This window comes from Esox lucius, chromosome 19, assembly GCF_011004845.1.
Source record: "Esox lucius isolate fEsoLuc1 chromosome 19, fEsoLuc1.pri, whole genome shotgun sequence".
Taxonomy (NCBI): Eukaryota; Metazoa; Chordata; class Actinopteri; order Esociformes; family Esocidae; genus Esox; species Esox lucius.
In genome coordinates, this window is record NC_047587.1 from 22,685,001 (window position 1) to 22,711,934 (window position 26,934).

At 40.0% G+C, this 26,934-nt stretch overlaps 2 protein-coding genes across 5 annotated transcripts in view; one reads left to right on the forward strand and one right to left on the reverse strand.

Annotated features, from left to right (window-relative positions):
• scaper (S-phase cyclin A-associated protein in the ER) overlaps positions 1-13,506 on the forward strand; it is an 89,652-nt gene extending 76,146 nt beyond the window's left edge. For all 4 annotated transcript variants that reach the window (XM_010896540.4, XM_020040367.3, XM_010896541.4 and 1 more), the window contains 5 exons: positions 240-480; positions 4,372-4,521; positions 11,505-11,696; positions 12,424-12,472; positions 12,803-13,506. In XM_010896540.4, the coding sequence (XP_010894842.2) occupies positions 240-480; positions 4,372-4,521; positions 11,505-11,696; positions 12,424-12,472; positions 12,803-12,900 (730 nt within the window). In that variant the 3' untranslated portion in view covers positions 12,901-13,506. The remainder of the gene's footprint in view (positions 1-239; positions 481-4,371; positions 4,522-11,504; positions 11,697-12,423; positions 12,473-12,802) is intronic.
• A 6,978-nt stretch (positions 13,507-20,484) lies between these two features.
• On the reverse strand, positions 20,485-24,929 carry isl2a (ISL LIM homeobox 2a). The gene is made up of 6 exons (XM_010896550.3): positions 24,785-24,929; positions 24,179-24,368; positions 23,301-23,560; positions 22,324-22,607; positions 21,965-22,132; positions 20,485-21,546 (listed from the first exon to the last, which is right to left on the reverse strand). The coding sequence occupies exons 1-6, from the start codon at positions 24,840-24,842 to the stop codon at positions 21,430-21,432; spliced, it is 1,077 nt and encodes a 358-aa protein (XP_010894852.2). The 5' UTR covers positions 24,843-24,929; the 3' UTR covers positions 20,485-21,429.
• Positions 24,930-26,934: the final 2,005 nt, after the last annotated feature.

Genomic DNA, 26,934 nt, shown 5'->3' on the forward strand with positions numbered 1-26,934 from the left:
AAAAGCTAATCTTAACAGAAGGGTTAAACTTAAGAGACCACTGCAAATTGAACGCTTCTGTTCCTCACTCAAAACTTTCCTTTTCAACTTTTTTGGAAAGGAAAGAAAAAGGTGGAGTGGTCTCTTAATGTTTTCCAGAGCTGTGTGTGTGTATATATATATAATATAAAAACTGTCATTATGTTCATTGAGCAGAAGGGAATTGACCATGTGACGTGTCTGTTTAAATTGCCCTGCAGCTCTCCCAGTATTTTCGACAACAAGCGCACAGACCCCACGGGGTTGACAGCCCTGCTGCAGTCCACAGACCTGGTGGGTGTGGTGCACACCCTGTACTGCATCCTGCTACACAGCTCCTCCCTGCCTGAGCCAGCTGCCCAGAGCCCACAGGAGCCCTACGCTCCAGGGGTCATCCAGGTGGCCCTGCAGGGCCTCCGCTTCCTCAACAGCTTCGCCCTGCTCGACCTGTCCGCCTTTCAGGTACCACATGGACACACACTGCTTCCTACTGAGGTACGGTACACATCATATGCAGTAGACTGGGCTCGCTGGTTACATATGTGTGTTATACTGGGCACACTCCACAGACTGGCCTTCCAAAATGTCTCTCTGAGCATGTCCTCTGTGTCTGACTGACTTGTGCCTTCACACCTGGGCACAAGCATCATGCAGCTTCCTGTTCCTGGCAGTCACAAGGCCAAGTGAAACTGACCGGCCAGTGTTTGGCCAGGTCTTAGAGCCCCTGCCATTTGGATAGGCATTTTTCTCCTCAGGATAATGCTGACCTGTCGGAAATAAACGGGCGCGTATATCCTGACCTAGGGTCAGCCGCTGAAGTTGAAATAGAGCTGTGTGTGTCAGCAATGCGGATGGACCTGAGTGGTTAGTGCTGTAGTTGGCCATACGTTACCACCTCTGAGGAGAAGATGGCAGCTTCCCTAAGGGAGAGGGGGTGATGGTGGAAGAGTTGTAAATGATTTTGATGCCTCAGGGTAATTAACATTGAGGATGCTCTTCCTCGACATTGCCATGCTCAAGCTATTCAAAACCGCTGGTTTAAAATCAAAGAATTTCAGCACCAGGGTTTCTATGAACTTCCAAATAATGTTCCTTTGTGGCCTGTTGTCGTCACCGTTGGTTGTTTAAACGAACTCAGACTAGTGCCCTCTTGGTCTGCAACAGTATGCCTTACCCACAGTACGTTGCGTATTGCTGTTTGAGGGGCACTGTTCCGCTTGGTTTTGTTACTGTGCAAAAATACATTGTCAGTCAGGAGTAACGGAAGATCAGTGTTTAGTTTAGTTGGCTAAAGATTCAGCTCTAATCCGGGAAGAATGTATAATGCCTGATGAGAGCACAATCTATAGTCCAATATAGCACAGACACTGTTTTCCAGTCATACAGTGTGGGTACGTGTTTGCTGGAATGGGTAGGAGAGGCATGGTCGTAAGGTGGCTGGAGCATCTTAGAAACCCTCCATTTCCATCCAGAGAGTACAGTCACGTAACCACGGCTGTACACACACCCATGGCTCTTGTCATTATTTAGGCTGGTTAAGGCTGCTGACAGGGGCTGCTTGAATGCTTTGGGAAGGAGGCAAAATGTTGTTGTTTCATTGCAATTCTCTCCTGCTCCAAGAATATTGATACTGGGGTAATTGTTGGCATAGATGTGTCAACGTGTTTGACGTGTTGGAGTGTTTAACGTGACATTTTGTGTTTTATCAACTGTCAATCACCGTTCTAGTCTACTAAAAAGGCCTAATGCTGCCAAACTGGAGATTTGAAGGAAGCTGCTGTACATGTTGGTTTTTCAGTACTACCACTCACTATTTTAGAACTAGGTGTTCCTCCTCGAGTTCAGTTCACAAGAGAACACATGGACAAGCGCCAGCAGTTATAATAATTATGATAATGGCGTGCACAAATGCTCTTGTTTAAACAGAATAGGCATGTTTTTCAGAGTGTTTTAAAATGTTTTCATTCAGGTACATGTGCGAATAGCAAAGATTCCCCTGTACCATTCTGTTACAGCCATAGTGCCGACTAATAAACACTACAAGGATGATTACCTGCTGTCACCAGGCTGGTTGGCACCCCGCCAGGCTCCAGAAAATCCTAATTTGACGAGACACTGTTGGTGATGAGTTAGTCTTTGTTATAAATGACAAAATACTCACGTCAGTAAATACTAATCATTGATATTTAATCATCCACATTGTTGGTGCCCATCGGAATAGAAATTATATCCAGCCCTTATATACAGTGGGGAGAACAAGTATTTGATACACGGCCGATTTTGCAGATTTTCCTACTTACAAAGCATGTAGAAGTCTGTAATTTTTATCATAGGTACTCTTCAACTGTAAGTGACTTAATCTAAAACAAAATTCACATTGTGTGGTTTTTAAGTAATTAAATTAGCATTTCTTTATTACATAAGTATTTGATACATCAGAAAAGCAGAGCTTAATATTTGGTACAGAAACCTTTGTTTGCAATTACAGAGATCATACGTTTCCTGTAGTTCTTGACCAGGTTTGCACACACTGCAGCTGGGTTTTTGGCCCACTCCTCCATACAGACCTTCTCCAGATCCTTCAGGTTTCGGGGCTGTCGCTGGGCAATACAGACTTTCAGCTCCAATTTTCTATTGGGTTCAGGTCTGGAGACTGGCCAGGCTACTCCAGGACCTTGAGATGCTTCTTACGGAGCCACTCCTTAGTTGCCCTGGCTGTGTGTTTTGGGTCGTTGTCATGCTGGAAGACCCAGCCACGACCAATCTTCAATGCTCTTACTGAGGGAAGGAGGTTGTTGGCCAAGATCTCACGATACATGGCCCCATCCATCCTTCCCTCAATACGGTGCAGTCGTCCTGTCTTCTTTGCTTCACGGTTGGGATAGTGTTCTTGGGGTTGTACTCATCCTTCTTCTTCCTCCAAACACGGCGAGTGGAGTTTAGACCAAAAAGCTCTATTTTTGTCTCATCAGACTACATGACCTTCTCCCATTCCTCCTCTGGATCATCCAGATGGTCATTGGCAAACTTCAGACGGCCTGGATATGCGCTGGCTTGAGCAGGGGGACCTTGCGTGTGCTGCAGGATTTTAATCCATGACGGCGTAGTGTGTTACTAATGGTTTACTTTGAGACTGTAGTCCCAGCTCTCTTCAGGTCATTGACCAGGTCCTGCCGTGTAGTTCTGGGCTGATCCCTCACCTTCCTCATGATCATTGATACCCCACGAGGTGAGATCTTGCATGGAACCCCAGACCGAGGGAGATTGACCGTCATCTTGAAATTCCATTTTCTAATAATTGCACCAACAGTTGTTGCCTTCTCACCAAGCTGCTTGCCTATTGTCCTGTAGCCCATCCCAGCTTTGTGCAGGTCTACAATTTTATCCCTGATGTCCTTACACAGCACTCTGGTCTTGGCCATTGTGGAGAGGTTGGAGTCTGTTTGATTGAGTGTGTGGACAGGTGTCTTTTATACAGGTAACAAGCTCAAACGGGTGCAGTTAATACAGGTAATGAGTGGAGAACAGGAGGGCTTCTTAAAGAAAAACTAACAGGTCTGTGAGAGCTCGAATTCCTACTGGTTGATATGTGATCAAATACTTATGTCATGCAATAAAATGCAAATTCATTATTTAAAAATCATACAATGTGATTTTCAGGATTTTTGTTTTAGATTCTCTCACAGTTGAAGTGTACCTATGATAAAAATGACAGGCCTCTACCTGCTTTGTAAGTAGGAAAACCTGCTAAATCAACAGGGGATCAAATACTTGTTCTCCCCACTGTGTGTGCATATATATATATATATCCAGCCCTTGTATTAATTCACTTACAAATCGGGGTCAGTTGGTCCGCCTGCTCCCTCAAGGTCCTCGGACTGATAACAGAGTGAGATGTTGCCTGTACGCTGGATGTTCTGTTAGCATTGGACCCTGGAGTGAGAGCCCGGTCTGATAGTTGGGCCTCAGGTTAGTACGGTTGTTTAGAATGCTTTGCCCCTCCGCCAGTCCCCAGCCCTCATGCACATACAACTACCTGATTCCACTGGTTTGTTTCTCTGCTGACCCTGTGGTGCTCAGTCACACTGACATGTTTAATAAATACTGTCTGTGGGCCACTGATAGCATCTCATCTGCAGGGGGATTGGGTTCCCTCTGGATGGGTCCCCCTGTTGGTGCAGACCCCCCTAGCAGAGTCCCTGGACACCACATCAACCAGTCTCAACCCAATAAAGCCCCAAATCCTTCTCATTCGATTCCACAGGTTCCAGGTTGCTATCATCTGCTTGGGGTTTGTGGTTTCTTTAGTGTATTTTTTATTTTTTTTTAATACTGATTTCTGTACGGTTTCAGACCGTTCTAGGTGCAGAGGGGCTGTCCCTTGCCTTCCGCCACATCGTCAGCTCTCTGCTGTGGTACTGCTCCCAGCACTCCTCTGACGAGCTGCTGCACGAGGTCATCATCTGTGTGGGCTACTTCACGGTCAACCACCCCGACAACCAGGTAAAGGTCACCTAACGTGCTGTACTAAAGTCACTGTCTTTGTGTCCTGCTTTTCCTTTAGTTTTCAACCATGAATATGTTTAGGATACCTAGTCATTTAAGAAGCTCATTGGCTAGCTACCCAAACTCCTCGCTCAGTCATGCGCACAGACATTAGTTTCTTCTCCGTAATGAGCCTGGATCTGTGCACCTCTCTGACAGTCTGTAGAATGAGAGAGAGCGAGAGAGATGTGTCCCGATGGGGTTGGGCCAGAACACGTTGGTTGAGCTCTTTTGAAATTGTCATTTCTGTGCCATTCAGATTTTTGTTATTTGTACACCCCTCGTTCTTCTGTCAACACAATGAGCTTTAATGGAATCTAAGGCTGAAGTATCTAGCGAGAATTCAGTTTGAGTTTTCAGGCTAGAATATCTGGTTTGTCGACTAGAAGTTATTGTGGTCCCGTTTCAACAATGTTTCTGTGAGACCACCAACATGTCCATTATATGGTGTGTCAGCACGTTTTGTTTCTTATTCATTTAAAAATATATATATACTAAAGCAGCAAAAATCTATTTGTATACCTATGTTTCCAACTCTGCGATGGGCTGTGTGTCACCTATTTTCCCTTCCGAGTAGTTTGGTCCATTGTTCTGTTGCAGTGGAGCAGACTGTTTCTCCAGCATGGTGTGGCCTAGCCCGTTGTTAAGGCTACTAAGCCTATGTGTTTGTGAGCGGGATGAGATGGAGCAGATTTGGCTGCTGTGTAATTGGCTGTCATGCATGGTCTGTCTGCCCCTGATCAGCCTACAGTGACACAGTTGGCCAGGTTTCAGTTAAGTGAGGCCTGAACCTGAGCGCCAGCAGTCGAGTGTTGTGATGCAAACCTCTGCCACGACATTGTTTAATGTCAACACAGGCGAGGTTTGCCGCACAAAAATGTGTATGCAGATTGAAGATTGTAATTTTCAAGATATGTTGTCCTTAATTAAAGCATGTGTTTCTACTTTATGGCTGTTCAGCTCTCATCCGCTGCTCTTATCCAATTGAATTATTCTGATGTACATAATTAGCATTTGTTGGCTCTTGTTGGCCTGATTTGCATATTATATTAAATCATTAATTGAGTGAGGGCTGATGATTGAATTACCGGGGTGACAGATGGTTATGCTTTGTACTCAAATAGCAAAGTCAACCTAACAGTTTGGGTGTAGCCACCCTTTCATGTATTCATTTATGACCTGGCTGTTCTAAAAGATGTGAATGCAGTCTTTAACCAGTGGTTTACATTCAGGCACAAGCTGCTGAAATATCAGGAAACTATAATGTATTTATTTAACCACATAAATTGATTTAAAATTCTCATTTTATGTCCTAGCCAATGGCAAACAACTGAAGGAAAATACAGTACACCAACCAACATTTATACTGTTTGAAAAAAAATAAATCTGGTAAAAATAATAAGAAAATGTGCACTACTGTACAAGGGATTTGACAAATAAACATTAGCCATATACAGACTAACATATTATAAGATGCCTTTGTCTCAATATTCTCCAAAGTCATCCCAATGAGTGATGTATTCATAATATACAATGTGTAGTTTATGGTAGATGTGACATGTGCTCTGTGTGAGAACCTTATTGAGAAAATGTGAGGAAACATAAAAAGTGATCCTTCGCGACCTCCACTCAGAACTGATCCTGGCCAGTGGCTCAGGTCCTGGAATGTGTCCATGTGGTGTGGGCCCTGTGCACAACAGCAGGATGGATGGAGAAAAGCAGCTTTAATGGAAGCATTGGCACAGCACAAAAGCGGGCCGACCTGTGGCCCGTCCAGGCCCATAGACTGCTGATGTGCTGTCGGCAGGCACACCGGCCTTTGAGTATGTGTTGGATAGAAACAATGCTGCTCGTGAAATGCACAACTTTGAACGGCATTTGGGAGAGGGTATGAATAACTCCTGTCACAGGAAGCCATTGGGAGAGTGACATGCTGTATGAGTGATTCTTCATGAAAACCACATTTTCCCATGATTTAAGCTGCAGATTGGTTCTTTCTATAACGGATGGACGTGTATTTGACATTTGGATCTAAAAGCATTATTGAGGGATAATCAAATTTGGCATGTGTGTGTGTGTGTGTGTGTGTGTGTGTGTGTGTGTGTGTGTGTGTGTGTGTGTGTGTGTGTGTGTGTGTGTGTGTGTGTGTGTGTGTGTGTGTGTGTGTGTGTGTGTGTGTGTGTGTGTGTGTGTGTGTGTGTGTGTGTGTGTGTGTGTGTGTGTGTGTGTGTGTGTGTGTGTGTGTGTGTGTGTGTGTGTGTGTGTGTGTAATTTCATATCTATGAAATATGTACGTCTACATCCACACACAGGATCTCAAAATCCTAAATGTTTTTTCTATATTAATGTTTATATTTTTCTATATATTTATGTATGTAAAACAATGTTGTTGAAATCAAAATACTATTGATATCAAGATCGGGGCAAAGCTTTATGAGAGCCGTGGTTGCTTTGTAGTACCTGCTGATGAAGCATTATGGAGAGTATTCAAATTGAACCCCTTTTAAAAGAACCAATTTCAGTTAACTCTAGGGTGAAAAACGGTTCTCTTTGTGTACCCAGGTTTCTTGCTTTAGAATGAGCGATTTGCAAACTGAAAATATTATGGTTTGAAAATGATTGGGGGTCAGTGTCTGGCATGGTAGTTAGAGCACCAGACTCAACACATACCTGTGAGGGCCATCACAAGTACTATTATGTATGTGCTTACACTGTTCTGGTGGCAGCAATATGTTTTACTCCAGATTTCCAACTTTTATGTATTTTTTTAATGTAAATGTCAAATATGCTGTGCAACCTAAAATCTTAATGCTCCAGTATTACTAGAAACGTCAACACAAAACATTAAACATTAAGGATTCTAACTTTAATAGCTTAAATATTTTTCATTGGGTACCTAAATGTCTTTGTTGCTCCTTATAAAATATATATATTTTTAAATCAAAGCCCTTTAAATATGGTCTATGAATATGAAAACATTTCTGACCGAAACAGTGGCAGGGGATGCCTTGTGATTGTTTTAACTGAGGATTACCTGGAGTATTGGGGTTTAAAGAAAACCCTGTCATTCATGAGAACTGACCACACACATACAAAACACAAACAGGGATGTAAATGGATATAATTTTATGACTAATTCAAACCATGGGAAGTTTCAGCTAATTAATAGCATTTCCCAAATTAACTTAAATATACATTGACTCACCCTGACATTTGCAATGTATTTACCACTCTGATGCAGTATTTCAGGTCATTACAAAGGCTACTGTAAAATCCAAACTGATTGACTTGTGAACTGTGGTAGGCGCGCTGTCTTTGCCATTCTGTACGAGGGTGTTTCCTCTGGCCTGCAGGCCTTGCTCACAACTCTAGGCCTTTAATCCCTGATCAACTCCTGTTGAATACTTCCCTTAAACAGGCCGTTACTGCCAAGACAACCCAGCCCTCTGTGCCTTAAGGGTGAAGTGTGACTCGTGCAGACCATGGGGAGCCAGGCCAGGACTGGGGAATGCATACTGGTACTCCTACTATACCCCAATGGAAACACACAACCGCACATACTGTATATACATACACAGACCAATGAGTAAAACTGGTGACTGACAGGAGAGGGCCCATTGTTAGCCCAGTAGAACAGGCTTTTTTTGTGCCTGCCAGGGCTTCCTCAGGGTACAGCTTACACTAAGACAGCTTTTTATAACATAATATTTTTATTAAAAACACTTTTGTGTTACAATTTCAACAGCCAAAACTTGGTCCATCAAACAATTTAATTTTCTATTTTAGGACTCATTGGGTCTATTGAAAACAATTATGTGATTGAAAACAAAATATTTGGCATTTAATCATAATAAACCCACATAAAATAAATAATTGACTGTAAAAAAAAAAAAGAACACATGCATTGCTTTGAATAGATTTTTTGCCTCAATCCTTTCTAACATGTCCTATACATCTTGTGAGCGTCATAGTGAAACCTGAGATCTATAACATTAAGGGGTCATGAAAGCTCAAACCATTCAAAAGCTAGAGTCAAAGGCATGAAATAGAAAGTACTCTGTGCCAACAGCTAAATAGGGGTCTCAATAAAGACACTACATTCTGCCCGGAGTAGGCATGGCTTTACGTTATTGCTCTTGGCTTTTGTGAGCCCAGTGTGCATGTTTCATGTCCGATGCATGTTCTCTGGGAGCGCCTTTGCACAGCACGGAAATACAAGTTGTGCACAAACATAGAATAAAACAAGATGTTGCTTGGTGTGGCCGTGCCCAGTCTAGGAGAAATGCAGTGTTTCTGGGGAGAACTCACTAAATAGTGGACATCAGTGAATACTTGCATAACTATGGTTCTATGAAGGAAGCGTAAATTCAAACAGTGGGACTTTGTCAGAACAGATAAGTGCCTCAGCTTCTTCTGATTTAATCTGGCTCTTATCAGTAGAGCAGTTCTTTCTCTACAGTATCTCCAGTGAGTAGAGGGAGGCTTGATAGAGTCTGACTTTTTAGGATTGAGGTCCGCTTTGAAGGCTGACACATCCTTGTTCTACTAGTCAAGGTGTCCAGGCCTGTCCAGATTCAGGACAAAGATTCACACCGTCCATTCATCCACTGATCTGTAATATATTCTGGAATTACAGTACAGGTTCACACTGGTGCTTATGAATGGTCAAGCTGGTTAACTAACCATAGACTGTTAAATCTTTTACTGGAGTGTGATAATGTCACTCTGTTCTCAGTTCTACACTGACATCTGTACAGCACTGAACTGCTCAGCCTGGTTTCTGCTTTTACTTGGGCTTTCTTTGCATTTCGGAACATTAACTTTACAAGCTCTTTGTCAGTGGACAGCAGAGTGGTTATGTATTTGAGGGTCATAAAGGACAGCCCTGTTGGAAAAGACCAGATCTCGGTAGTTAAGACAGAACAGAACTACTAGGCACTTGAGCTTTTTGAGTCTGTGTTAAACTGGGGCTTGATTCATGAGTTCAGACGCTTGTAGGTTATTTTATGATGTCAGGGTTTGAATAGATACTGCAGTGAAAGACTGCAAAGGCCTTCCTAATACCTGTTTAAAACACCGTGTGGAGCACTGCTGTTGCTCTTCACCTGGATAAGCTTTCAAGTTTTGCTGTGCTCAGTTTTCTGTAGATCACCTTGTAACGTCAGGGTTGGGGGTTCAATTCCAATGCTGGGCCAGTATGAGATTCATTCAGTCGCTCTGGATGAGTGTCTGCTGAATGAGCTAAATGTACAGATGACCCCTGGTCTTTAGCGGACAGTTTGCTTTTTATTTATCTCTCTGTCCCAAAACAGGTTTTGGATTGTAAACTTTTGAGACCTATGAATGTTTTTGATTCTGATGTCAAGCGGCAGGCCCTGAAACAACAAATTGTTATCGTTCAGGTTGTGTTGAGTGTTTTTTGATGATCTGATGAGATTTAGTTACCTGCCATCTCATAATCAAATGTATGACCTTTCTCTTTGCCAGTTCCTCCTCATGCAGTGTTGCAACAGTAAAGATTGATTCAGTGACCTATGATCTTTTGAACTTGGCACAGAAAATCTGCAACTTTAGCTCCTACACTGAAAATAAGCAGCTCCATTTTGAAAACATCCAGATCTTTCTGTTTTTTTTCTTTCATTCGGTGGACAGGCCATGATGAAGTTAGATGCTTACATTCCTTTGGCGAGAAAATAATGTGACAAAGTGAAAATTCAGGGTATTTCAGTATCCTGCTAGTGAACCTGGATGTTTGTTTGTTAATCTTTGTTAACCTAATTGAGAACTTGCTTTAGTTGCGTGCCAGGAAAGCCTTCCCTCCCTTAAAAAAGCTCTTCAGTGGTTTGTTTTAGCTGGTCAGTAAAGAATCTTTAAACAGACATTAATAGGACAGAGGCATCGCCTGTGGCCCTTTGAACGCTGCTGTAGAACAGAGCTTTGAGGAGCTTCACCTTGAAATGATAAAAGCAGTGAATTATCACTTTGTTTACCCTAGCCCTAAACTTAAAAGTGAATTATCAAAGAAAGATTTCATTGGAAGAGTATTGTTAAGTGTATTCTCAAAATCTTGTAAATCCACTGAATTTATGTCACTGTAGCCAGGGGGACCTTCTGGTTCCTATTTCAGCTGATCCCCAGCCAGGGTCTCTGTACCTGTAAAGCAGTGGGGGGTTTTTCCAGCCAGGATTTACTGTGTTGACCCCCCGGTTTTCAGAGAGGTGCTGATGGCCTTCCCAGGCTCTGGGGAGATACCCTGAGCATTAGGCCAGGACCCTCTCTTTGGGCTAACCCCTGCTCTAATCAAACTAGGCTGGGAGTGATTTAGTTTTAATATCGGTGGGCCGGATGTAATAGTGTGATTGACGGTCCCTTATGAAGGGGATCAGGATGTCGGCTGGGTGAGAACTCCATTAATTGTATTGCTCATTTCTTAAAGTGGCGGTGGCCGGGCTACAGTGGAGGTCTGCTCACCCCCCGCCCCTGCACTGTGGATGCCCTCTCAGCCTAAACAGGGCACACTGTGGGATATGGACCAGTGTCGGCTTTAGTACCTCAGTGACACTCACAGAGTTGAAACGTGAAAGCACCTCTTTTAATCAGCCAACATACATATATATTTTTTTTTATATGAATGCTGAAGATATATGAAGATATTTCACATTAATATTTCTCATTGCACCCATTTTACATGAGCATGGCAATTACTTTCAGCACAAAGGAAGAGCAAAACATCCCATCATTCTGTTTTATAGCCTGTAATTGTGCGTTGGGAGGCTGTGCCCTCCAGTTCTCCTCCTAATGGGTGTTTGTGTGTTGTTTTAGTGGCAGATTTATGGGGAGGGGTGGGGGTGTGGGGGGGGGCGCAGAGCGGGGATATATGGCTGCCACTGAGGGACTGGCTGACGGGCTGCCAAAGACTAACCCTGATGTGTGTGTTCCAGGTGATTGTGCAGTCTGGCCGCCAACCCAGCGTTCTGCAGAAACTGTGTCAGCTGCCCTTCCAGTACTTCAGCCACCCGCGTCTCATCAAAGTGCTCTTCCCCTCCCTAATCTCAGCCTGCTACAACAACCCACAGAACAAGGTTATCCTGCAGCAGGAGATGAGCTGTGTGCTGCTTGCCACTTTCATACAGGTAATACAAACAAACACACTCCGAAGGAAAAGATACAATACAAAGAAACACACAGAAATATGTTTTAGTGACACTTTGATTTTCAGTTAAAGTACACAAACGTTGCCGATAAATTGACTTACATTGTTTGAGTCTGTCTTTTTGTTTTAATGTCTGTCTCATTCAAAAAAAAATTATATGTATTGCCTACACAGACTTATGGCTTCCTCACTGGATTTTACCTGCCAGGGGTTTAGCTTCCAGTAAATAGGCTGTCTCCTTCATCTTCCTCTGACAACTTCCCCTTTTACTGCCCTGATCCTACTATTATTTACATTAAGATTAGCTTGGACTATAGAGGGACCAGCTATTGTCATTTTAGCCAAACAATGGCAAGATCTATTCTCTCCTCCTGGCCTTTGTCAATATTTATTGTCTAAAAAGCCTGACATGAAACAAATACTAGTGCTTTTGAAACTTTTAAAATATTCTAAGTATGAGACTGACAGGGACTCCAAACTGAATGTATGGGTGTCTTAGTCACACACTAAGATTAAGACATAAATGTACAATTGAAGTTCAACTTATCTTTGACTTGGGTTAGCGTCAAGCCTGATGAGTTACGCTTCGAGATATGTTGGATAAGATGTACCATGCACTGTTCCACTGCTGCAGAAGAATGGTGCCTGGCCTCTCCCCTGTACTTAGTGTTGTGCATCACTCTGATGTGTTCTTTCATTTCTCCAAGGACTGTGGCTCAAGTGAAAATCATCCTGACAACAGAATGCAACAAAGAGGTAAACTCCCTTCAGTGCCTTTTTTTTCACTTTCATATTAAACTAAATAATTTGCTTTTTTATCTTAATTCTGCATAAGAAAGACTATAGTGCTCTTACTGTATATTCATTAAGAAAGGTGACTGTAAAGTAATTATTTACAGATGTGCAATTGAATTATATATGTATATATGTGTGTGTTCTATTTATACTGTGAAGTTATACACATAAATGTATACACATTAAGCAGGACTATATTAGTCAGTTGATGAAAATCTTTAACAGGGAAATGTCCTCTGGCCTCTCATTCAGAGAGATTCTAATTGTCTTTTGCTTTGTCCCCATCCAAAGTTTCTCAGCCACTGGATTACTGTGAGCTCTCCAACCGCTTTCCTAGAGACCAGTGGGACTCAGCACTGCAGTTCTTTCTGAAGATGCAAGATGACTAATTTAGAGTTTTACACTTTCCTGTAACACACACAAACTAAAAAACACACTAAAAACTTTAGAGTCAGACATTTTACCCCACCAAAACTTGAAATTCTAGAATTCAAGGGCTGGATCCTATGAGATGTTTGCGTAACTCTTTCATCAATGTCCATGGGAGATTTGCACAAGAATTTGACTTGGATGTGTATTCTTCCCTGAGTCACGCACAATATTCTGTTCCTTGTCCAACCCAGTCGTATGTTTTTGTGTTGTTTCTAAAAGAGCAGATATAATTAGAAGCACTCTTATAATGGTTAGATCACGTAACATGTTTTTCAATAGTACTGTAGTTCCTGTTAATTACTTTATTATTTTCATATATGGTTAAGATGTGAATGACCTGACCCAACCAGAATGTTTTACCCTATAGTTATTTTACAGGTTTTTGGGCAGTTTTGTACTCAAGTATTTAATTTACATAGCCTGTATGTGATCTGTTCTGTACATTTGGAGTTGCAACAAATAGCTCTCCTGTTTAAGTACAAAGGTTTTCCTGTGTTATTTCCATTTTGTTGTGAAGCCTTTAAAAAAGTATATAATTTATTTAATAATTTACATTTCTATCCCATTAATAAATTATTTATTATGCACTGTTCATTGTTCTGCAATGATTTGTATCTAGTTTAGCTCACGCAATGACTTTCCCTACTTTCTACTGATCGTCAACTGACAGTCAGACTTTCTAACACTAGCCTCTAACTTTCTGCAGATACAGCGTATTGTGTCATTTGTAATAGTGATTAGGATGGCCAGTAGTGTGGAACTAGGTTATAAACCATTCTGTATACCAGACTCCGTTTTGCAGGTCCCGTCAATCCACTGATCTCACCTGGAGCAGCGCAATTTAACCTAATAGTTAGGATTGGCTTTCCGTGGTCATTGGAAATGGAAAAGTCCAACATGCTGTCTATATATGCCAAGAGAAAATGTATTCTATGGCTTAGCCATTGTAAACTTCCGAGAAGTTTATCCACTGCTAGAAATTCTTTTAAGATTTATTTTTAATTTCAATTCTTGGAACCATCTCAAATTAAGTTGCAATGATCTGGGAGCAGTTAAGGTTAACTGTCTGCTCAGGGATTAGAACCAGCAATTTGTTAATTTACTGGCCAAGTGCTGTTTCTGGACCACAAATCTCAACATAGAAAAACTTTGCATATTAAATTTGTTCTTTCAAACAACATAAGATTCAGTTAAATTATGGTTAGGCCTTAATTCTAAGTGTTAATAATTTGAGAAGGTTTAAAACAAAATCACTGTCTATATATAGATTAAAATCAGCTTTGGGCCGTACTCACAAACCTCTGCTAAAATCCTTGGGTTAATGCATTGATCTGAAATGGCTAGCTATTCGCTTTTTTTGAAAACTGGTAGAGGAAACCACGATGCTAGGGCTGTCATGATTACTATATTTCTGGAAACAAAATATCAATTAACTTATAAGGACTTTAAACTGTATCCAATCACATTTGGCACCTATTAATGGCATATCAATTTAGACACCAGAGCACTGCCATAATTCCCAGAAAGTACAGGGAGATTTGTCCTGCCCGATAGCCCAAAAGCATTTTATGGCAAAAAATTATCTCTCTGGAAATCCATTTCATGTGTTACCATTTGCCTGTCCAAGGACAGTGAATAAGACTTTGCTCTATAGAATATGAATAGTAAATAATATCTGCTGGCTTGATAGTGAATAATCTATAAGAGTTGGTAATTTGCACTTAAATGTTGACTTACCTTAATGGCTAAATCGATTAAATACTTTTTTTTAATCTAGTTAGCTGGACTAAAATTACAAAACTATCATAAGAGAAAGACATCAGTAGAGATTTCTTTGTAAAAGGATTTCTCTGACACCAAAATTATTGCAAAGGTATGTTACGTGTTCATGTACATGTTCTGTATTGCAGGATCGTTAATTGATATTGAACTGCTGAGAGGATATCCAGAGTTTTTCTGAAGGCCTTATTTAATTCAGCATTGAGTCTGAGCCTGCCTGTCAGGGACAGGGACCGAGGGATGTGACAGTCAGTGTCAGGGACCGAGGGATGTGACAGTCAGTGTCAGGGACCGAGGGATGTGACAGTCAGTGTCAGGGACAGGGAGAGGGACCGAGGGATGTGACAGTCAGTGTCAGGGACAGGGAGAGGGACCGAGGGATGTGACAGTCAGTGGGAGGGACGGAGGGGTGTGACAGTCAGGGACAGGGGGGAGGGACAGAGGGATGTGACAGTCAGTGTCCGGGACGGGGAGGGACAGAGGGATGTGACAGTCAGTGTCAGGGACGGGGGGAGGGACAGAGGGATGTGACAGTCAGTGGGAGGGACGGAGGGGTGTGACAGTCAGGGACAGGGGGGAGGGACAGAGGGATGTGACAGTCAGTGTCAGGGACAGGGGGAGGGACAGAGGGATGTGACAGTCAGTGTCAGGGACAGGGGGGAGGGACAGAGGAATGTGACAGTCAGTGGGAGGGACAGAGGGATGTGACAGTCAGGGGGAGGGGGGAGGGACAGAGGGATGTGACAGTCAGTGGGAGGGACAGAGGGATGTGACAGTCAGGGACATGGGGGAGGGACAGAGGGATGTGACAGTCAGTGTCAGGGGGGAGGGACAGAGGGATGTGACATACATTGTCTGGGACAGGGACCGAGGGATGTGACAGTCAGTGGATGCTCAGGTGTGTGATGAAAGGGATACTATAGAATAGTTCTCTAAACCTGTTTAGTGTAATATGTATTGCAATGCTATGTTACAGCTTGCCTGTAGTGTAGACTAATGCATTACAGTGTATTTTCCTCATGTCAATTGGATATCTTATATTCAGTTTATTGTTTATATTCTATTCCAAAATAGTTATGCACTTGGTACAGTATCCACCAGAAAGTTTGGACCCCCTAGTGAAGTTGTGCAAAAAAGGCTATACAAATGTAATTGTTGTTTGTCAGCTTACCCATGTACTTAAACATTTACTCATCTCACCTTTGAGGTAAAATTCAATACAATGAGATTGCCAACAACATATGTATTTCTACTCTCATATAAACATTGGACCTGGTTCCAGTCAAAGTTCCAATAACATGTAGCTAACTCCAGGTGTTAACATTTATGTTTTGATAAAAGAGTAGAGGCTTTTTTCTCTAAGGATGTCTAAACAGCTTGTTGAGTGTAGTTCTGGACACTTGGTGACCCTAAGATTCAGCCACATTTTGCAATTCCCCAAATGTGATATTTTTTGACCCCTTAGACCATCCATTTTACCGTGTGTTGGGGCAAAACACGCAAGTCCTTTTCCACACTCATTTCTTTACAGCTCCAATTGATAAAAAATGTTTTATGATGATTAACAACTCTTTGTGCTATTTAATTTGTGTTCCCTGACCTTCATTTATACTTTTATATTTACATTTGAGCCATTTAGCAGATGCTGTTAGCCAGAGTGACTTATATTGTGCCAGAATTTTTTTTTAATTTTTTCTCAATGAAACTTTATATTATTGTATTTTTTTGTGTGTTAAGTTCTAGCTGATAAACAAAAAAGAATGTAATTGTTATTTATCTTTAAAAAATCTTGGCCAGGGGTGCCAAATTAATTCCATATAGGGCCTAATGTCTGCTGGTTTTGGGGTTTTCCTTTTAGTTGGAGCCAAATAAGACCTAGACAAACAGGTGGAGTACTATTTACTGAAGTTGATGAATCAATCAAGCACAGAGTAGGAGCGAATACCTGCAGACACTCTGCCTTTCATGAGACGAGTTTGACACCTGTGATATAAGCTAATGTTAATATTTTGGTTGAGGTCCTTATTTTCCATTGGGTAGGGATGGTAAGAGACAGGATAGCAAAGTACTATTCTCTATTAGGCTTGGACTATGGTATTGGACTAGCAAGAAATGCTTAACAGTGGAGTATTTTCTTCTAATGTTGGTCTGTATGAAAATATAGGTGAGATCAACAGTACTCAGACCTTACCAATTGGACTTGCAACTGTTCCAAGTATTTGATCTATTCCAGAGCTGGCACATCTGATTACACTTGTCAAATTCTCATCAAGCCGTTGCCCAGTTGAAACAGGGGAGCTAGTTCAGGGCTGCTGTGAAACGTCTGGGTGTCCCAGTGGAGATGTTTTAGAAACACTGGGTTACATTACTAGAAATCACCAACCCTTTTATATCAGCTATATATATATATATATATAATATATATTAAACGCCAACATTTATATATTATATGTATATATAATGATATATATGCTATTATTATTATTAACTCTAGCAATTTGTTTGTGTAAAAGGCTGAACATCTGCTTATAAATTGAAATTCATTCTTAATTTTCATTTTCAAGGTGATTATTTGCAGACCAATTTCCAACCAATGGTTTTAGCAGGTATTTACAAGTATGGCCTTTTGCAGTCAGCGGCTTCACTTCACCCCAGCAAACCACCAATCTGTTTAAATCTAGTAGTGCTTATCATTGCCCCTAGTGGCTGGTAGTCATAGACGTTTTGCCCACCTGGTCAAAATATCTGACATAGAAGTGAATCTGCTGTTATCCCCCTGACTACCTGTGATATTCCTGGAATGAGTACAGAAAGATCTCATAATAAATAATTGTTGCTATCAAAGCTATTCAAAAGGGTAATTGTGACGGAGCAAATTAAATGTGAACTTAATTTTTAGCCCAATACCCTTTACAGTACATTTAACTCATTTAGCAAATGCTCCTATTGTGAAAGCAGTGCATACATGTTCATATTTGTTTTCCTTGGGAAATGGGAATCAAAACCACAGCCCTGGTGTTGTAAGTGTGGTGCTCTACCAAGTGAGCTACATGACCATATAATCAATGCAATATTATTATTTAGGGACAAACACTTTGCTCCCTTTAATAAGTGACGTTATCAGACCAGGGAAACCACTGAGTGCAAGTAACTATTGGGTAGAAGCTAATTTCTGAAGTGCTTCAGCGTCCCAGGACCAGGGTTGAATATCCTTGGCCTACAGTTTCAAGTTTTGGTTAATTTCTTGATGTAATCTTCCAATTAATAATCAGTGTTCAATTCATGTATTAAACATCAAAAAAGAACTGCATTTAAAGTTTGTTTAATTTGATTACATTTGCCATGTTTTTTTTTATTATTATAATTTATTTGTTTAGATGGACATTTTTATCCAACTTGTATTTAATTTGTAAACAAACAAGATATTGAATTGCGTTTGGTAGTCAACATTACCAAATATCAGATTTTGAAGGTTATTCTGCACTGAATTCATCTGAACTTGTTTCCAGACTGTCTACTACAAATGCCTAATTGATATGTTGGATTAATTTCTCCATCTCAATCAAAACTCTAAGTAAAAAAATATCACTAAATAAAATCAAACTTTAAATGCATATATTATTTTGATTGAGACTGAAATGTAAATCGAGCACATATATATATTCTTTTATATATATATATATTTTTTTTTTTATTAGATCCAGACAGTCAGTGGCAAAAAAAATAATATTTGGTTGTATATTTGGTTGTATAACTTTTGTAATACATTAAATAGTTGAATACTATGTTGTATTCACATCTCCAACCAAAACAAAAAATAAGTTAAAAAATAGGATTAGCTAAAATGAAGGCTCAGATTTTTTAAAAAGTTGTTAGCCATTATATTGGTCAGGCAGCATTTTTAAATGCTGATATTTAGTTGCTATCAACCAAACACAGTTAAATAATGCCGACTTGTGTAATACAACAAAGGGCCTAAAGTTAAGGCTATATTGCGAACAAATGTATTCGGTAAGACGTCCACATTGAAGTTTCTGTAACTATTTTGTACCATTGGAAATATGCATGTTACCAAAATGTCATGTAAACATGGCAGGATTGTGGATATATAGGCCGATTATTACATTCTTAATTTGCACAGAAACTCAAATTGATCGTTTCTGCTATGTAGGCTAACGTAATCTCAACTGCAATCCAGGTAATTTGGATGGGTTTTTAGATAAAGCGCAGTGATAATACATTGAAGTGTATATAAATGCTAAATCTGATACTGTATTACCATTTTAACTTTATAACTCATTTAAATGAAAACTAAGCCTATGCATTAGAATATTGTATTGCTTTTATGTGTATGAAAACATGAACTAGGAATTAAAACTTTTGTCTAAACAGGTGGATGAATAAAGGTTAAAATCTCATTGATCAATCTCTCAACCAAATATTAACAATGTCTACGCTGAAATGACCTGTGCTCAGTGGTAAGCGTCCCTTGAAATTTGATTTCAAGTCTCTTAAATTGAAGAAGGGTAAATCAGTACCTAACACTCACGTCAAAACGCACTTTGCATAGCAATTTTTCTTGAAAAGTATGCATATTGTGTCCATGTACTCGCACCAAAAAAGGTTCCAAAATGATTTTAAATGGAAACAAATGAGATATCCAATAAACCTTTTTGAAACCAATAGTGTGAAATTGTGTTCCCAAGTATTTATGGATCAAGAGTAGCCTAATGATTTATACAGCATATTAAATAATGTAAAACCAGAGTTTAGGACCATGGATGATGTAAGTATTGAAAATATGTCAATTAGATTCCAATCATTTGTGATCAGTAAGGTCTCCGAATGCCGCAGAAAAGAAATACTGCTCATTTTTTCTTTCTGCCGCTTGGGGCGCGTCGGTGGAGCAACAATGCATTAACGATGCTTTCATTTGGGCTAATTATGTGTATCACATATAGCTATTTAGATGGCTATTATCTATCTATGTCATTATCTGATAAATGGGTAGTTAGGTTTTGCCGTTTTTAATGGATGTAAATGTAGTAACATAAATTAATACAACTGTGCCTATAATGTGCATTCAAATAATATCTGTGTGACTACTTGCTGGAATGTTACATTATGCAGAACAGTTCAAACGTTAATTAGGAAATTGGCCAGTAACTTTTAGAGAGGAATTCGTTTGAAGTATGGCTACATCTCAGGCTATGATTTATTTTCAAAATGTTTAAGAATTTGTGATTATGAATATGAAATATTGCAAGAACTATTAAGTGATATAGTTATAGCAAAAACCTAGGTTGCATTGTATGTATAGTTACTGGCTTTTGATACCGCAGGATGGAGTGCAAAATTCCTGGTCATGAAGGGAGATCACCACGGCACATTTTGCATCTTCCAGTAATAAAACTCAACCACGGCAACACGGACCTAATGTATAATGTTAGTAGCCTACTAGCTTGACCTGCACTCAGTGTCCAGCGGCTATTCCCAAAATCAAAATAAACTCAAGACAAGCACGGCGTTCGCAGAGGGAGTCCCCTTCAGCGCTGACTCAAAAGCGACAGAGGTGGGTTTGTTGTGGCTCCATTCAATGTATCGTTTGCAGATGATGCCAAGTGAAGATAAGGAGCCGCCGAGACCAGTCATCTGTCTAGACTTGACTTATCAAGTGAAGCTGGAATGATGACATCGCAAATTCATGTATGAATACCAATTACCAATAAATGACAAACTTTATAAATATCGTAGACTGACTGTTCATGATTATTTTACTTTATTCCTATATTGTGCATTTTAGTAGGATATAGGCCTCTAGCCCATAGACATTTGTCCTACATCCATTTTATTAAACTATCCGATTTTCTGAACGTGATTTATTTTTAAATCAACGAGAGATAGTCTGTATTCGACATACACATTTTGCATTTAACAAGCTACTTTTAATTAATTCTTAATTGGCTTTGGCTATGCTATGCCAACGTTAATCCACTGAAGTGCTGAAATCGCAGTTGGAGTGATTTGTTTAGTCTATTGAAATTCGTGTGAATATGTTTATAAATTACGGCACCTATGAGGTTTTGCATACATAGTTCATTAGACATTACTATTAGTATGGGTTTATTAAGATAGCCTGTCTTTCCTTCCAATAAATAACAATAAGTTAAGCCAATTTTTTCATGACAAGCTAAAACAATTTGTATCCCATCCACTTAATTACAATATTTGACAAGACTTGATATTAAATAATACCTTGAAATCATGCGCTTCTAAAGAGACATGGGGCTCCATATAGTCCCAACCCGGCATAGGAAACGTTCAGCTACATGAAAGATGAAACTATAAAAAATTGCCATGCCACTATGTATCATGTTATAATTTGTTCTTTACATTTCAGTGGCTCATAACGTTGAATGTTTGTATAATCCTCACGTAGTCCTATGTGCAAGCACAGGCTATATGGATCCGAGGCTCGGCCTCGGCCTCTGTTTCTGTTACTGTCTCTCGCCGCAAGAAATTCACTGGCTGAAAAAAAATCTTCCGATCGTGAACAGTGCAGGTCCATCCATGAACAAATGGCTGTATCCACAAATCCGACGATATTGTTCATGAAATCCTTTCCCTTTCAAAGCTGGTACGCTGGTCAGTCCTGATGTTGGACACTCGGGCGCATGCATGGGGTTCGAGGCCAATGTTGTGCCGTCTCACGTGTCCACTGGACTCGGTACCATGCTGTTTGGGGTGTCCGGCAACTGCGATGATAAGGAGGTCACATCACTGCCGGATGAGTTACCCATGGAGCCCGATTCAGAAAAAGACACCTGCGGTGTAAACAGGTGTTTAATAAGCGATATAATTTGTCCCAATATTGCAAAAGGCCCTAGGTCTATTGCATAGCCCAGAGCTTTGCACCTGTTCCTCGAGTGCCGCAGGTAGGCTACTTCTTGTTCAGATGTCACACCAGACCAGCGGAAGTAATTGATCAGTTCAGCCTAAATTCCACAAATAAAAAACATGAAGCGCCTGCGGTACTCCTGGACCAGAGTTGCCTACATGTGACATAGCCTAATATATAGGCTACAATAGGTTTTGATTAAGTCAAATCAAGTATTAAACCTATTCAAATAATATGAATTATGTTATATAATTATTAGAGATTGATTTTAAAGCGGAAAAGTATTAAGTTAAAAACGATGGTGTTAGTGAATGACAATGCATAATATGTCTCTGTGTGCCTACCAACTGCTGGAAGGCGGGCTGGTCCAGGTCACTCTGCAAAGCGAACTCGCTCAGGGCTTTCCAGGGGGGCTGGTAAGTCTGCACCTCCACTGGGTTCCCTTGGACCGTGTTGTCGTGTCGAATTGGACTCCCTGCCACCAGAGGCGTACCTGTCAGCCCCTGAAGATTCTACAAAGAAAACATGTCAACACAAAGAACGTCACAACCCTCTGGTAGTCAACATTCGAAATGCAATATGCATGCATTGCGTTAATAACGTTGGCACCACAGATGAAATGACCCCTCTATTTTTGAAATAAAACAGGCCTATACATGTTGCATGGTATTGTTTTAGCCCACACAAGTCTCAATGAACTTACGGTTTTGTCGCTGTGGTGCTGCTGTTGAAGTTGCTTCATGAGTATAGATCTCTTCTTGTCTTTACAACGTTTGTTCTGGAACCACACTCTAATGACCCTTGGGCTAAGTCCAGTCATCTCTACCAACTGTTCTTTCATAAGTGCGTCTGGTCTCGGGTTAGCATTGTAACAGGTCCGAAGGGTATGGAGCTGCTTCTCGTTCAGTACCGTTCGCACCCGAGTGGTCTTCTCAGATTGCTTGTGAACATGGTTCCGAAGAGGAGGCTGTCGGACGGACACTGGATCTGTGAAACAAATATTCAGAAGGAAAATCTTTTCAAAGTGATATTTCCCCTCGCTCACTCCAATCTAGTAATTTATCGCAAAGCAAATAACGGATGATACCGCAAGCCTACTCTGCTAATGTCCTTACATCTCTAAAAGGGTGGTAACAGTAGGCAATGTCTTAATTCCGTGAGAATAGCTTACGATGTTTTTCAAATATTCATTATACACAACTACAACATATCTCTTGAGATAATAACTCAAACGTTTTTCTGAATATCAAAGTTTAAACTATTTCCCATATCACGTTCATTTTCTTCTGAAGAATTAGGCTACAGTATACCCTGTTTCGACTGTGATAATTAATTATCTTTTTCTATTATCTACGATCTCTAAACTTTCAGTAAAGATATAGCCTATCGACCATTTGAGGATACCCAAATAGGTACACATATATGGATTTTAGTAGAATAACTAATAAATTAAAAGCATCCCATAATAGACCTTAACCGATGTTGTGTTTTCCAATGAAAACAATGTAATTCACTAAAACGCCTGCACATCTGCTCAGTGAAATTTGTAACCCACGATTAAAATGTGTGTTTGTTACTATTGTAATCTTTATTGTAGTATTTATTAAGTTATATCCTTTTTGTTGTTACAAGCCTTGCGTTGTCAATAATACTACTCTCTTGTTTTTATTACTTACTGACCCGCAATATGAAGAGACCTTGAGTGAATATTTCCCGGACTGAGAGGGCTTCCTGTTGAGGCCCGTTCCATCAGTAAACTGTGATCAGCCTGACACAGAAGCTCTTCGTCCTGCAGAGAGAACTCATCTCCGGGCAGGAGATGCCTGCGGCACACCGAGCACCTAAAACACTCCATGTGGTACACGTTGTCACGAGCTCTCATAACCAGATCGCTGCTGCAGAAGCCAATGTTACATTTTGCACATTTAATCCCAAATAATCTGAAAAGGACATAGGAACATATAGTAATCTCAAAACGTCATTATACATTTTTCTATACAGTAGACAAAAAGGTCGCCTCATTCATAGATAAAAACATTAGAAAAAAACATTAATGCGGTGTTGGTATTCACATTGAATATTATTTTCTCCATACATGAAGCATTATAGGCTCAAATCATTGCAAGACATGCACATTATTCAGATGAAGGACTGAACTGCATACAAAGCTACAAAGCCTGTCCTATTTGTTATACAATATGAACGAGAAACATTGACTTTGCAATTGTCTCTCTTGTGGGTGCGGTAGGGGTCCCTTGAAGCTCATACTCTAGGTGCTTGCAACGCCAGGGTCGTAGGCTATGGTCGGTTCACATGGAGTGGACGAAAAATAATGACAACGTATATGAACTCTAATTTAATTCGCTCCGGATTAGTGCGTATACCTAATTATATACATTTATTAATCTATTTATTTTCTTCATAAATGTCAACTAGCAGTAATAATTTATACACTTTTACACTTTCTTGAGTCAGCCTATTATTTTTTCAAAGTTCGGGCCTTTTGAAATTCCAAAGCTCTGAAATCACGTTAGTGGGGAAAGTTAGTCAACTCCTACCTTACATAATCTCTTTTGCAGTATGTCTTGCCATCTCGGACGAAGCAAGTGCACGTCTCATCCAGGTACTGATTGCATTCCGCGCACTTCAGACACGCAGCATGCCACTCAAGGTCTGGGGCGACCCGCAGGATGTACTGGTCGTGGATCTGACTCCCACAGCCCACACACATTGCAATTCCAGACTTCTCTGTGGAACGCACAATACGTTATTGCACCCACTACGAACACGCAAGCAATCCGGAGTAAAACGAGCTAGCATCTCCGCATGTGTTCTGTTAAATTATATCAATTTGAATCAATGCAGCATGAACTCGTGGCTTGTCCTGTTGTTATCCTTGTCATATCCAGAATGAAGGACCGTGGTCATTAAAAATAACCATAATCATATACTTACATGTATTTACATAATCATTTAGTTGATCAGTTATTACCAAAATTGACAAACGCAAAAAAACACGATGAAGGCCTTACTTTCGATTCACTGGATCTTTATAAGAATACTCAGGCAATAAGCTTCAGCTTGTACAGTTTAACAACAGCAATATTGTTAACCCAAAAAATAATAAAAAAATTAGCCTGGGTCAAAGACAGATCTTTACTTACTTTTGGAATGATCCCCCATATCACCCAAGAAAGAAGAATTGAATATAATATCCACCATACAGGAGGGATAGAACAGGCCGATGGATGGAAAAAAAATCGAGTGGGAGACTACCCCGTCCCGTCCCTGGCTGACTGATAACTTCTATTCACGGAGTGAGAGTTGGGAAGAGAAGAGTAGTGTCCCACGCGCAGAGTGACGTCACAGAAACCTGGACCTCTGCGTTTGGGGATGGGGCATGCAAAATATTTTAACAATAGATCAAGATAGCTCGATCTCCTCCATCGCTTTTATTTTTATTTAGTCCTAGTCAACTTTTAATTTATGGTTTAAAAAGCATTAACCATTTGCCTACATTTTGATTTATTCTTACTCTTGCATCACTAAAGTTTTGAAAATGCTAACAAAATATTCCAACTGAAACGTTTTATATTCTGAACAAATTATGAAATGAACACATTATGTTTAGTGATTAAAAAAAAAAAAAGATTATATTTCTGCACTTTTCTTGCCTATGATTGTGATAATGATTAGGCCTATAGGCTATTGCGACCAATATTATTTATATCTTTTTTTTGTATTTTAACAGTCTTGTTTGTGTAAAAACCCTTTCCCAATGACAATAACCTACAACACTGTAAAATATGCATCGCAAAATCATATTGAACCCTTCAGTTTTAAAGGTAAGATAATATTGAAATATCGAGAATCAATGGGAGAGTTCTGAGAGAGCCCTCTGCTGGCAGAGTACACAAAAAGTTCCTTTCGCAGCAGAAAGGACCACTTTAAGTTTGGAATAACACCCAAGTTATTTATATAGTAAGCAAATAATACATTTATAATAATAGATGATGAAGCTATTTTGATGTTACAGTTCTTAGTTAGGCTACTCTGATTTACGATTTGTAAATGTCTCATTCTGCAATATTTGTATAATGAATACAATTTCAATAGTAGTGTCTGAATAGCTAATATAAACGAAGACATCTTTAGAAAATATTTACTCTTCAGAGTTCGTTTCATGTGCTATAAATGTATGAATTAAGTCTAAATAACTGTCATCGGATTGTTTGTGTAAGTCCTGTGGAAACTCCAACCATATCCTGAAGCTCAATCTACCGACCCCAGATGCATTTTTGCGTTTCAATCAAAAGAAATACAAAATATGTTTATTCACCAAAATACTTACACTAGAATTGATAGAACAACCATAAGGAAACGGTTACCAAGCATTATCTTAACATTAATGGTCTAAATTCTTTATACTATCGCAAATTATTCATGAGCATATAGGCAAGCCTATGACAACAAGGAGTTAATATAGCCTAGGGAATCAAATTAAATAGTATATATTGTTTACAAACGGCAAAGCTAAACAAAAAACATTTTGGGCAGTATATTAATGATAGTTATTATTATAACAATTGTTTTAATAATGTCCACTAATCGTATTTCTTTACACGTCTGTGCTTTAGAATTCCCTACGAATTACGCACAGACAGTTACCTCTGGGACTGCCGTATTTTTTCACAGGTAGGGCCTATACGTATAGAACAAGGTCATATTTACAGCAACCATCTGAGAGCAATTAGGGTTAACTGTCTGATTTATGGGAATGAAAACACGTTTTTTACCCTGTCGGCTCAGAGATTAGAAACAGAAACCTTTCGTTTATTACTGGTCCAACGCTTCTGACTACTTGGCTTCCCTGTATATTTCAGTATTACAATGCATAGCTATTCTAACACAGCAATCATACACTAAATAATCTAAGATAACACTGAGCCTTGGTGGAAAATTTAACCATAGAATATTTGGTCTAAGGCCTAGGGCTAGGCAACGAATCGTTACAAGGGGGCTTATATCTCTTCCTGGTTAACGCAGTATAATTTAATGCTCGGTCTTGTCCACTATCATTACCTGTTGTGAAGTAAGGTAAACATAAAACATGTTTCTGACAACCTTAACTATAATGGAAATATTTGGTGGTCGAATTTCTAGTTAGGCAATTTTTGTCGCGATTCTTAGCGAAGCCCTGCTTTTGCAAAGTGAATTACCGAGTTGGCCACTTGTCTTCAGTTTAAGTAAACGCATCCGTCGGACTCCGTAGGCTATTCTAAACAACGCTGAACACTGAGCTTGGACCTCAGCA

Bases quoted from the DNA above. Each gene is read 5' to 3' on its own strand.
- isl2a (XM_010896550.3), bottom strand. From the start codon at position 24,842: ATGGTGGATATTATATTCAATTCTTCTTTCTTGGGTGATATGGGGGAT. The intron at 23,561-24,178 runs GTAGGAGTTGAC...TGTCCTTTTCAG, and splicing joins TGCAAAAGAGATTATGTAAG to ATTATTTGGGATTAAATGTG. The intron at 22,608-23,300 runs GTCAGTAAGTAA...TTTGTTTCACAG, and splicing joins AAGGTCTCTTCATATTGCGG to ATCCAGTGTCCGTCCGACAG.